Source organism: Falco naumanni, chromosome 5, assembly GCF_017639655.2.
Source record: "Falco naumanni isolate bFalNau1 chromosome 5, bFalNau1.pat, whole genome shotgun sequence".
Lineage (NCBI taxonomy): Eukaryota > Metazoa > Chordata > Aves > Falconiformes > Falconidae > Falco > Falco naumanni.
Window position 1 is genome coordinate 13,005,845 of NC_054058.1, and position 13,400 is coordinate 13,019,244.

At 42.5% G+C, this 13,400-nt stretch overlaps 1 protein-coding gene across 3 annotated transcripts in view; it reads right to left on the reverse strand.

Annotated features, from left to right (window-relative positions):
• The window catches only part of ETV6 (ETS variant transcription factor 6), a 140,056-nt gene that overhangs the window by 20,737 nt on the left and 105,919 nt on the right, over positions 1-13,400 (reverse strand). For all 3 annotated transcript variants that reach the window (XM_040594818.1, XM_040594817.1, XM_040594820.1), the window contains exons 4-5: positions 9,866-10,000; positions 5,009-5,551 (exon numbers count right to left, since the gene is read on the reverse strand). In XM_040594818.1, the coding sequence (XP_040450752.1) occupies positions 5,009-5,551; positions 9,866-10,000 (678 nt within the window). The remainder of the gene's footprint in view (positions 1-5,008; positions 5,552-9,865; positions 10,001-13,400) is intronic.

A 13,400-nucleotide genomic window follows, 5' to 3' on the forward strand; every position in this document is an offset into this window, starting at 1 on the left:
ATTGAGAAGTCACTTGTTAAGTGTCTTGCTACAAATCTGTGGGGTTCATGCTATGCCCCTGTACCCTCTGGATGTGTGGCACACCGAGAGGCTGAGACAAGTCAGAAGCAAAGCTGGAGGTAGATCTCTTTCATGACTTTGGGAGGGTAGGAATCTTGCTTGTCCTCATTCCAACAGCAGACAATAGTTTTATGGGCCAAACCGATACAGTGGTAGACAACGTGCCTCTGAACAGTTTAAACATTACCTAGCTTTGCCTCAGACTTACGAAGGGGAAGAAACAAATCTGGCAGCTCATAAAGTCAGATACAGCCCAGTTGCTGAGGTAACCCAGCTGATAAGAACAGCATACCAGTAGACAACAACAGGCACAAGACTCACCTGCCTTTAGATTTCGCCCCCACCAAATGCAGCGCAGAATCAAAAGCAATAGGCAGGGCGGAGCTCTGTGGAAGAATAGCAACACTCATCCTTTCAAGCTGCTTGTATGAATGGGTAGGTCTGCCCCAGACACGTACAGAGTGAACCTGGAGCTTAATGGGTTTTATTGGGTCTCAACTCCAACAGGACAGGGAGCCCCTGGGGGGAATCCAGCTGCACCTCCCACTGCTCTGCGACACTCTGCCTTTCACTCCCAGGCAGTCTTCTGGTTGGTATCTGTACTGGACAACGCTTGGGTAAAGGGGCAGTTTTATCTGTATCCCAAAGTTTCAGTGCCAGCATTTGCTGTGGATTAGTGATCAACTCTTTCAGTCTCAGAGAGCTACTACAGAAGAAGACACTGGGAGCTGGAAATTCCAGGAACCTGCTCAGCAATCTACTTCCCCTCACGAGAAACATCCAGAATTGTACTAATGAGTTTTAAATGACTGAATCAAAAGTGAGGTAAATACCAGCATGTAATGAGATTAATTAATTTGGATGTTTCTAAGCCAACCTCTATGTGATAAAAGTTAGGACAAAACCAACCCTGTTGTAGTCCCGTAACTGCCTCTTGCAGGGATTCCTGTGTCTTCCTTTAGGCCACTGACAGGTTTCTGATGAGATCTAATATGTCAGTTCCCATTTTCCTGCATGCTAACAAGCTGCGGTGGACATGGATATCTGAAAAAAAGGACATTTTTGACACCTAAATAAAGGTTTGTGGTGAAAAACTGCCTTGGCTGAAGTCAACAGCAGAGCTTCCAAGGAAAGCTGTGGGGACAGAACTTCAGGATGGCTGCAGGGAGGGTTACTGGTGGCTGTGGTTCCACCAGGGCTGCAGTGCATGCCTCAACCATGACATGCTACAAATGCCCGCCAATGCAATAACCCCTGCCTCTCCTTGTACCCTGGGGAAGTACCTCTTACGAGATATCAAGGTCCTAAAATGTTTGATAACAAAACCCTCCCAGTCAGAGGTACGGGGGACTGGACTTTCCATTCTGCAGAGCTAACTTCAGGTAGGTGTCTCTCTTGATCGAAACTGCAACTGCATTAAAAAAAAAAAAAAAAAAAAAAAAAAAAAAAGAAAGAAAAAGTGTATGTTTTCTCCCCACAGAGTGAAACCCTTGGAGGCTATCTGGGGGGAACAAAGATGGCCTATTTTAAAAATTCAGAGCTAAAAGTAAGCCAGATAGACTGCCTGTTTGCTACAGCCCAAGTCAGGAGCTGACTACCAACACTGTTACTGCTTTGAATTAGCAGTTCCAGAGGGGAAAATGGTCCATTACACCACTCTGCTCAACTCCCTGTCTCAGGTATTTTTAATATATTTTAAGTGCTGTCGGAGCTAGATGACTATTGATGCTTGAGTTAGCTTTACCCTTGCCTGGTGTATTTACAGGGCATGCAGGTCTGCCTTCGGATCATCCCAACATAATGACCTCTAGTTCTAACAAAGTTACAGAAGAGACTCGTGCATATTGTATTGAGAAGATAGCTAAACATATTTTTAAAAATCAGCTCTAGCCATTGCAGAATAATATATGGGACCTTAATGAGTAACATAAAGAGACTTTATGCCTCTTGATTTGCTAGAGGAGTGTAAAATGGCCTTAGAGGAAAAGAGTAAGACCTTCAACCTGAAATTCTTTGCTGTAAAAGGGAAAGTGCTTTACCAGTAAAATTAATATTTTGTGAAATGATATTACACAGAAAGGTAGGAAAGATTAGTCAGCCGGTGAGTACAGGTCATTATTTTGTCTGACAGGAAGTCCAGAGCTCTATTGATCCACCTCCTGAAAACAAAGTGTTTGTGGATAGCAGCAACATCGCTGCAGAAACATTGTTTTCTTTCCCAGCACCAAGTAATTGCATGCTGCATTTAAAAGCAGACTCTATCTACAAGTAAACAGGTTTATGAGGCTGTAAGGTATCTGAAGTCCAGGAAGAACTCCTCTTACAATTTAAAATATCTGAGCTGGGAATAGAACATGTTTTGGAGCTCAGCCCAATGTTTTAGTCAGCAGCCCATGGGGCTTCCCTGGTAGCTGGCTCCTGAACACTATCTCCCCTGAAAATCACCTGCATGCAAATGGTTAAGCCAGTAGAAAGTCAAGGCTCTCTTCTCACCAGTGTAAACAGATAAGTACTTAGCTCTGGCACTGGGCTATTGGTAAATCTTTTCATTACTCAACTCGTCAGCCTTCCTCATCCATAAAATGGAAATAATGCCAGCGATCTGTAAAAATATTTTTTTAACAATAAATCTGTACTGATGTATATTTGCAGTTCAAGAACCAAGTGTTGTAATTTTCATAGTCTCTTTCAAATTAAAGTGGCAAGCCATGGTTGGACAAAAGCCTCCATGTTAACTATAGTACTGTCAGTGAAGACAAGAACACTCAGGTGGAAAACAGATTTATGCTGACATAAGAAAGAGATGGTCTTAAAATGAAATCACTTAATGGCAACAGCTCTAAATCGAAGACTGAGATGGGTGGGAAGCAGGTAGAAAGGTACGTACTTTCTCTCTAGGGGGTCTAAGTATGCTGCCATTGAATTCAATAGCACTGATGAAGTTGACTTCAGGCATGAGTCATGGACTGTCTACATTTTTGGTAGTAATCTGGGTTTTGTCACGTTTAAATTGGCTGTGAGCTCTTTATAGGGTCCAGCTACAGTTCAGGAGCCACTACAACCAACCAGAATAGCACTAGTTTATGCCTGTACAGGAAGTGAGGCTTGTTGGCATTTACAATTAAAGGACACGGGGCACTGATGGAAGTACACTGGCAAACTTATCAGTAGAAATTAAGATGCTAGCAACCACCAACTATGTAATCCCCTGACCTTTTGCCATAGAGCACTGCCCTGATCTGAACTGAATTCTTAAGTACACTTCAGGTCTTTTTGGCATGAAATAATTCACCAGCTCCTGAAGACATGCCGATGGCTCTAAGCAAAGCCACCAGAGTGCAAGTGAAAGTGGCTAAGCGTGGAAATACAGCCTTGTGTGTAACAGTTTAAACTCCTACACATATTTGCTGGGGTGGGGGGCAGGGAGGGGAGCGAGTGGCTGCATGGTACTTAGTTGTCAGCTGGGGTTAAACCACAAGATAGGCCCAAATATCCATGGGCTTGGGCTCTGTTGCCATGCAAACAACATAGGGATGGAAAAGACGTGAGAGTACCGATTACAGGGCTGATGTCACTGGGCCCAGTGCACAACATGCAGAAACCAAAGATTCCCAATTATGTAAGAAAACTCCTGGGTTTAAAATAAAAAACTGTACCACCACCTGCTCCCCATATTTTTTCTTATATTCTTTTCAGTCTTTATGCTTAGAGAATGTTTCCTTCTGAAAAAAAAAAAATAAATTAACAACCCCCCCGATGCCCAATAGTACTTTATGGAAAAGAAATCTCCCAGTGATGCAACCATGATAAAACATTAAGTGTATTTCTTAATTCGCTCAGAATAGTGTGGGTAATAAAAATCAAAAGGAAAGAGACAAATGTCGGCCAGAAAAAAATGTCAAAAGATTAATTTCTGTAACCTATCTCTCTATTACATGAATGGATCATGACCCTCATGCTCAATGATTGACTAGACAGTGATATATGTACCTTTTGAATTTAAATGGTTAAGTCTTAAGAAAACAGTAAATCCTCCTCATTAAAGCTGAGGCAGCACTTCATCTGTAATAAATTTAAGGCATATAAGGACAGAAAAGAATAAAATGTACCTCTGTGGACATGTTATACCCCACAGGAGCTGAGTATCATGTCAGCTTGCTGCTCATATAAATGCATGGAATGTTTTTGGGTGTGGTGTATATTAACAACTTTCAAAAGAAATTGGTTACTGGGGCATTCAGATATTTCTGAAGTGGCTGGATTCCCCTTCCTACTCTCCCTATCTATTTAGAGTTCCCTTTTAAGTACAAAAAACACTTCTGTAACCTCAGCTTCCTGATTCAGCTGTTGTGATGTTGTCAGTTACTTACGATATCAAAAGTGAGACAATGCCTGTGGTTTGCGTGGGACAAAAGCAACCTTGTTTCCGTAAAAAGGGACAATCCTAGTGTAAGAAGCAGAGGAAAGCCCACGAAGTAGGGCTCCAAGGTGATAATTCATCAGTCTTGCCATCTCCATAATAGCAGTTTGACACTGCATTATCTCAAAGGCCACTAACAGAGGGTTTCTTCCTTTCCACGGAACTGGACACTAATGTGAATGCATCTCTTGGAAAATTACCTCTTTGCAGGACAAGGCTTTGGAGATAGGTATCTTGGGAAACAAATGGATTGCTAATGAGTGAGAGGCAGTGACTGTCAGAACATAAATGTTTCAATACCAATTACGCATTCTGTGGTCACAAGCAAGTCACTCTGCACCTTTGCTTACCTGCCATGAAACTGGTTTAATCACATTTAACTGTCTAAACCACAGACGTGGTGAAACTTGCAGAATGCCCGTAAACTCTTGCGAGTAGCAAAAGGAAATGAGAAGCTCTTAACATACAGCAAGGTTAGTTATGAATGAAGAGCATCAACTTTGGTGTAGCCTAGAGAATGTCACCTACCTGCTATTCTTCCAATTGGCATCGCATGGTCCTCAGGAGAGGATACGGACACCATGATGTGGTTCATATAAGCTAACTCTTCTCGGTGGGACAGGTTGATTGGCTTTACCTCCCTGTGCAGCCCATCCTCAGACAACCTTGGTGGTTTGAAATCCGAGTGCCTGGGGTTCAGTATCAAAGGATGCATGATAGGGCTGGGCATCAGCTGGATGACCCTGGTGTTTTCCTGGCGAGGGCTGGAGGGCTTCTGAAGCACCTCAGAAGGAGGTGGGTAGTGGTTGTTTTCTATCGGGGACACTGAGAGAGGGTAGGACTCCTGGTGGTTATTCTCTTGCTGATGCCTTGTCCCCGGCACCCTGTCAGTTGGGGAGAGGTGACGGATAGTGTTGTCCATAGGGGACTTCAGTGGCCGCTGATCGGGATCTGGTGATGGACGGTGGTTGTTGGTGATGGGTGATCTAGAACGATGCAACAGTTCAATGGTTGGGGGGTTGTGGTGGACTGTTTCTGTGGATGGTCTTGAAGGTCTCTGGACAAAGCTATCTGTGGAGAAAAAAAAAAAGAAAAATACAGACTGTCGATATTGTGATCATGATGTGAGGATCTAACTGTCAGACTGCTAGCTGGGCTTATTGGGTACTGCTGTCAGCTTGGAAATGTTTTTATTTGTGTGACCTACAGATGCCAGAAAAACACCATGTAAATGCAGATAGTGATTACTACACAGAATTAAATCAGTACCATGAAAACAATCTCCCTCCACCACCACGTAACAGTAGTTCCTGGGGAAATGTGTTAAAAGAGAAATCCCATTTTGAGAAGCTGACTGGGAACACACGTGAAGAAAGTAAGATCTGATTCAGCTGTACTAACTGTGTTCCTGTGCAAATGCTTTGAAACTTATCTTGTGCCATTCATGTCTCTGCATGTGGTTCCTATTATCGTGCCAAGATGAGCACTGTAAGGTAGACAGACAGCAGAGATAGAAAGGGAAAATGTGTCCAGGAAAATACTGGGTAGTAAGTTTTAGATGGTAGAGGCTTGGGTCAAGGTAGAGGATACCTTTCTCTGAAATATGGACTGGGTTATCTGAAAAAAACCCACTGGTAGGAAGCTCTTTGTGAAACACTAGCTAAAGTTTATCCATCTTCATAAGGGTATTTTCACCTTGTTTTATTTCATCTGTGCTGTCTACTGATGGGTTGTCCCATGTAAGCACTTATTTCAGCAGGAGGGTTTCTAGCATCACTTTTGCATGAGCATACTTCCCCAGTTGTGATCCTTAACAGCAGGGGGGAGATAAATCGCAGCTCCAGGTCAGTGTCTTTAGGTACTAACAATCCCCTCACAAAATGAAATGCTTGACACGAACAGTGCAAACTTTCAGCTTCACTAAGGCCATCAATTTTGACTTGGGAAATTACTTGCAAAGAGGAAAATACCACCAGAGTGCAATGACTAACAGGTTTTTATCTGAAAAACAAAGATCAAATTTCAGTGCTGTTTGTTGAAAGTCTTGGATGATAAGAGGAGGAAACTGCTGGGTACATGTCAACAGCTGAAACAAGTAGCTGCGTATTTGTGGCTGCCTGTTTGCTCACTCCATTTGCTCTGATCCTCTTTAATGATTCTCTCGCACTCTTGTCAAGGCAGTGGTATTTGTTGAGGACCCTATCAAGGTGAAGACCCAGGGGCTCCTGCTGCCCTGGAACCCAAGCAGGCATCAGGAGAAGGACCAGCACTTACCCAGAGAAAGGCCTGAACAAGAAAAGCTCTAGTCCTGAGAAAATGTAGTGCCAGGCAATGACATAGCACCAACTCTTTTGCCTAATCAATGGGCTGTTCATCTATACAAGGACACTAAAATCTACTGGAAAACCTGAAATTTTAGTCAGAAACTACATGGCTCCAGAACACTTACACAGTTTCACACAACTGTGATCCCAGACAAGAAAAATGCATTTGTGGAGCTGTTTAGATACTCACAATGAAACAGCTGGAGGACATGAAATTACAGAGCTATATATTGTTCTTGTTTAAGCCCAAACAGCTTTAAATACAATGTGGCCAGCTAATGTGCGATAGCCCAAATGATGTGAAGGTCAAAGACCAAATAACTTACAACTGGACCTACCTCTGTGGACGTTTTTTCTTAAAGTCACCTTTCTTTGCCACAATAGAAAGAAAACCAAACGCCCAGTTTTACTCAGCATCCTATCTTCTACAGACCTCCCCCCCCCCCCCCCCCCCATCACCGTACATTCAAATGCACTGCACTCATTCCTGGCCTATAAATACAGACCAGAATATTGTATTGTTTGTCTTAGTTATTTAAAGTGTGAGGCTGTGAGGAGCAGCAATCTTGAAAGCAGAAAGGAATGCCTTGCTGTGCTTTCCACCAAGCTCTCTGAGAGCATTAGTTGGCTCTGACAAGATCCAAACAGAAGCAGACCTATCTATCTGTTCTCAAACCACAGTGATCCTGAACCAGGACAGGGTGGAAAGAAGGTAGGGACCAAGGAACTCTTTAAAAAGCAGCAAGAAGAAAAACCACAAATGGATACACAGTACTGTTCACTTTCCTCTAAGATCTTTCTCTTTAAATACTGAACTAAAGAATCCCCTCAAGGCTGAAATTGTCATTTACCATAAAACGATTCAAACTCAGCTCCAAGCAGTTCCACTGCCATGAATGACCCTGAACAGAGTAATATCCTCATCATATCCATTCCTTGGCACATCTGATGACTATAAGTTGAGCACATATGGTATATCACTTCCTGCAGGAATAGATTCACTCATCAGTCTGGCTCTTTGTTCCGAGTGACCAACACTCTTTTCTTGAAGGGAAAACTGTGGAAGGAAATTCAGGTGCCAGGAAAATCGCTGACCTATGTGATCCATATAGTGATGGGTGGGGCTGCACTCGCTCTGGGAGTGAGCAATTGCTGGCGTAACAATCCCAAAGATTGGCACTCTGCTTACCCACAAAAGAAGTGCAGGGAACAACAGTGTAAGCTTCCTGTATGGCATCCCATCAAATGACTCAGTGCTGAGTCAGAAGGACCACTGGAGATGTAGGTAATTCTCTCTCCATTGCTCATCCCTTTACAGAGACAGAGACCGATGCCCACAGGGCAGATTCCAAGCCAATTTCAATGCACTTCGGAGGTATTCTGAACCACTATCAACTGATTTCACTCAAACCCATTTTGCTTAAGCTAGTAAAAAGCCACTGATGTAAATGTTGGTCTCATCTGGTTCTCGATTAACTCACTTTGTCATTATAAAGAAAAGTTTTAAGTAATAGCACAGAGTTCTCTAAGCAAGAACAATGGCACTATCAGCAGCCAGAGTGAGGAAGAAATCAAAGCTGTTTCTTAATCATCCTGTGTTCTGACAGAAGTTGGACTAGATTGAAAAGGACTTATGTTTTCAGATACGCACATGAAAGGCCAAGTCAACATCCCTGTGAAATCCTCTCGAGTGGAGGTTGCTCCATATCTTTCATGTAGGGGTGTCTGAGAGGATAGCCAGTATTTCTGTTTGAAATTTAGAAAGGGCACACTTCTGGGTGAATGCCAATCTTCAGGAAAACATGGAGATTTTAATAATGGACTCTTTAAAGTGCTTAGCCTAATACACTGGGCAACCGCCTCTTGCACAACTCTGCCAATTCAACCTCATCCTGACCTGTAGCACCCTCTTCTAATCTGAAATATTTACACAGCTGTGTGGAAATGCTTTGGAGTGTCCTTATCCTACCTGCTGCTGTCCTACTCTTGGCTTAGTCTCAAGAGTTTTGCTGGTGCCATTTGATTCTGGCTTGCTCAGGCTGGTCACAGGCAACTTGTACAGGTCTGACAGTACCCCTGAATCTTCTTTTGCAACACCATGATGAACCTTGAAATACTTTGTGCATCTTTTCTCCAGTTAGCTGAGACTAGGGCAATGTCCTAACTCTCTTCTCTTGTCTTCTGTTTACTTAAAAAGGGAATAACACAACTTTCTTCTATATTTTTTTTTTAATTGAGAAAGTGAATTTTGCCTAATCATTTCATGCAGAGGACCTTTTAAAAGGCTTAGGCTTTATTTTTTTCTGTTATTGGAGAAAACCAAAAAGTACTTTAGTGTGTATATTTTTAAAGAAAATAAACCCTCAATTTTCCATTGAAGGAGGTAGACTTACATTTCAATCTGTATTAATAATGACTAGAAGAAGCCCAAATCTGCAGTCCCACAAACATAGCTATTTTTTCTTCACCAGCTCTGACAGGTATGGTATGTGTGGACACTACTAGAAGGCTAAGCAAGTAATTCTGTTAGTAAAAATGAGAGAAAACCTGCAGAAGAAACTTTCTTTCAACATGAATTGTTCAATCAGCTCAAACCCTAAGCAACGTGATGTGCTCAGTGCTAGGAACTCTGGCATGATGCAGTGACAGATTGTCAGTTGAACTGACTTTGAGTTAGATGTTCCTCTCTGAGGCTGCTTACTCCCTTGCTCTGCAAACAATTGTATCTAGTTGCAACTCCAGGACACTACAAGTCCATGAAACATCTTTGTCTACGTAATTAGGAGTGATGAAAAATGAATCAACAGGGTCAATAAAACTTTCCGGTATTTTTTTAATCTGCATCTGGCATAACTTTGGGAACAGGGCAAAATAATAGCAGATAAATAGAGAATGCACAGTTGACTCCCTAGACCAGTTGGCTGTTCTAAAGCTATGGAGACAAAGGGAGGAGAGTAGCTTTACTTATGTAACTTTGGAGCCAGAAAATGACATAATTCCTCACAGCCTTACCCTACTCGCCTCTATAATGGCAGCTCCCACAAGAATGAGACAGAGTTACCTTCATCATGATTCTGGTGTAATATGACCTCTGGCTGAGCATGGATAGAGTTCCCAGAGTGGAAGAAAGGTGTGAAGAGCATACGAGTTTTCCTTTGCTTCAGGATATGCTGAAGGAGTTCATACAAAACATCACCTGAAAGACAAACAGCAGGAAAAAGGAAATGAAAACCTACATATTGCTGAGAAGACTCATTTAGCCATCTGATGCATGAATTCATGGCTCCTGGGTGCTATTCTCAGACCCAAAAATGCTTGCAGTAAAATCCTGCATGTCACTGCTTTGCAAGGTTCTTCCCTGAAAGGAAAAAAAGAAAAAAGAAAAGCTGTACATTACTCCTCTGTGTGACTGTGGAAAAATGGGAGAATGATAACACATGTCTTTTATTACCCCAATACAGAGTTTTTTTTCAGGCTACATGACTGCCCATCCAACAGCTCCAAAGCTTTACAAGCAGTAGTTCGTTCAGTGTCTCACCTTCTCACAGACTCAGATTTTTAGACAGACACCTTAGGACACAGTATTCTTAAATGTAGAGCCCATGATTTATGCAGTGAACTGCCGGGAGCAAAGATGGTGCTCTTCTTCAATTACTGAACAATTTAAGCTTTATGGGGGGAGGAGATGCTCTAAAGCCTCTTTATTGGTGTCTCAAGCCAGAGGCAGTGTGCTACTAAGATACTCGAATCTAGGAAACCCACAGAAGGAAGAACTCTCACTTTGAGAAGTTACTTTGGGACGGACTCAAAGACTTGAAAATAATTGAGAGATTTAAGTGTTCTGAACACCCTTGCTCTGGTGACAACACCCTGGCGGTACTCCAGTGCTATAGGTGCCTTAGGAGCTTGTGTATGCCACTCTTGGTGTCATGGGTGGGACCCCTGAAAAGCTAGTTATTTCCAGCTACTAGAATCTGTACGGAGCTCACTTCAACAGGCAGTATTGGACCACAGATACGATGCATATGATGCAGACTAAGGAACAAAACACAGTGAACTTGGTATGGGTGAATACAGTCTGTGAGTCGCTATTGTATCACTCTTCCACAGCAACGTCTCCAGCAAATTGCATTGCACCAAGCTTTTGCATGAATTGATCAAGATGCTTCTTTTTGGGCTGCAGGCAGGCTGTTCCTCGCTCCCCCCCGCCCCCATTCCCTGGCACCAGAACTGCTGTATCTTTTCTCAGTGGAACACATCACTGCAGTTGTCTAGAAGACCAGTGGACTAACTGCTTGTTTTGTGTCTTTTTATGTATTGCCTCTTGTACCGATGCCATTCCTCCAACAACATCTACACGAAACACACAGGTACGTATACATTTTGCCTGATGTAACTGTTTGCACATCTCAAAGTGAAAATGTACAACACAGGGTAGGAAGTCTATCGACTTCTAATTCTGCTTGCTCTTTCCTGTTTATTATGTTCCTCATATTACAGAGGAACAGGTTGCAGCAATAACATTACCTGAAAAGGAACTTAGTGAAGTTTCACATAGGAAACCTTGGATTTTCTGAAAGACTTTTCTCAAGAGTGTGGGGTTTTTTTTAGTAGTTACTTCTATGAGATTGTAAGCTGTACGCTGTTTGTCCCTTGCCTCTATAAACTGCCAATGCTCTATCTGTGGGCAAGTTTAGTGTCTTCACATGAAACAGTTAAAGCCATCCTGCTTTCCATAGTTCAGCTTTATTTTTAGCATCTTGGCTGCTTTTACTGTCTCAGCGGTGACTTTAGGGCATTTTTAATAGGTGACTGCAATACCTGAAAATCTAATTAAAAACAAAGCCTTGAGAACCCAGTTACCTTTTCCATGTTTAGTACATGAAAGGCTAAAAAGTGATTTTACTGCGTAATTTGCATCTTTGAATGCAATAGTGGCATAATCATAACTAGTACTGTAACACTCCAAGCAATAAGGTAGCAAATTTGTACCTCTTTTGATTTGGCCTGACAGACTAGTGAAAACACCCTTAAAGCTGGATGCCTTTTTTTTACCTAACAAAAGAGTTATGCTTCTGCACCACCCAGATGCAGTAATGCTAAAGTGAAAAGCGTTTTTCAATCTCTCCCTCCCTTCCCTGGCCAGCCCTAAACAGGAGAATAGCTGTGGGGCTGTAAGCCTACTTTATGGCTAGGACCACTGGGGGGAGTGGATGCAGCTCTCTCGGTTTAACCATGAGGGAAAAGGATCACATTTTATGTAGCTATGATCTTTAAAAACTTAATACCTCTATGCCAAACATTATTTCATAGCTCTTAAATTTCACGTACAGTTAATTTCTGGGCAATGTTGCAGGAATGTCCCTTTACCTACAGTCATCTGAAAATTTTGGGACTGACTCAGATATGCTCTAAAATTATTATTATCAGTGGTAAATAACTGGAGAGAAGGAGGAGAGAAAAAGCAAGGGAGGAGGCCTTTAGTTTGGTTATTTCATTTCAAATTTAGTTAAGTAAGAGCTTAACCTTCTGCATAAAGTGAGGCTTTGCAAGCCAGAGGCTCTTCTCTGGGAACGCTCTATTTCCAGCCTACAAACATCTTAATCCTACTCATTTCAAGTGCCCTCACAGCACACAAGGGGAAAAGCAGGGGCATAACTTGCAGGCAGCAAGGCATTGGAATGATAAGGGGCGTTGCAGACAAGATACATAAAGGTGACCCTTATAGTCCTTGCCCACATCTACACTTTCAGTACTCCTTTTTCCTTAAGCAGGGCTAATTTTTAATTAAATGATTCAAAGTGGTGTACCAGAATTTAAAAAGCAGACATTTGTAGGCATCAGTTTTCACTACGGTATTACACTGGCAATAGACATGAATGTTTGGCATCTCCTTCCATGCAAAATTAGTCCTGGATTTGAAGCACATGCTTAAAAAACTTCGTATACACTAAACATAAGCCACAGTTTGTGAGGCAGATGCTGCAGGAGGATGGCTGTGGGGGTGCATTCAAGGGAGTAGCCAAGCAGCTTGATGCAGAATTAGTGCCATGGCTTGTTTATCAGCTGGATCCAGGCAGCACCAGCTGTACTTCGGCACCTAGTGAGCCTTGCAGTGAAAGCCTCCTCACAGCTATTCTGTCACCACTTGGTCCAAACTCTTTGATCACCTATGGTGACTGAATTACGAGCCTTTATATTTAACAGGAATACCTTGTATGGTCACAAAAGAAAAGCTCACAACTCATATTTAGTTAAACATCCCTGACAAAGGAGGGCAGAGGCTTACTCCAACTGTAAAACTGGAGCAGACAGACCGCAGGGGATATAAATACAGGCAGGCAACATACATATTTCTAAATCTTCTTTGTGAATAAATGAAGACATAATTTGAGCAATAGGCAGACTGATCCACACACCTGTCTGCTGTGCCTTGGGCTGGCCTCCAGCACGTGAGAGGATATGGTAAAATAAAGCAAAGCCCACAGGGGCTGTTAGAGGAAAGGTCCCCCAGGGAGGAGTTTTGCAGTCACTTCTAGCAGCAAGTCAGCCAAGCCAACTGTGAGGCAAAATGCTAATATGGGCTTCTTAAAGAG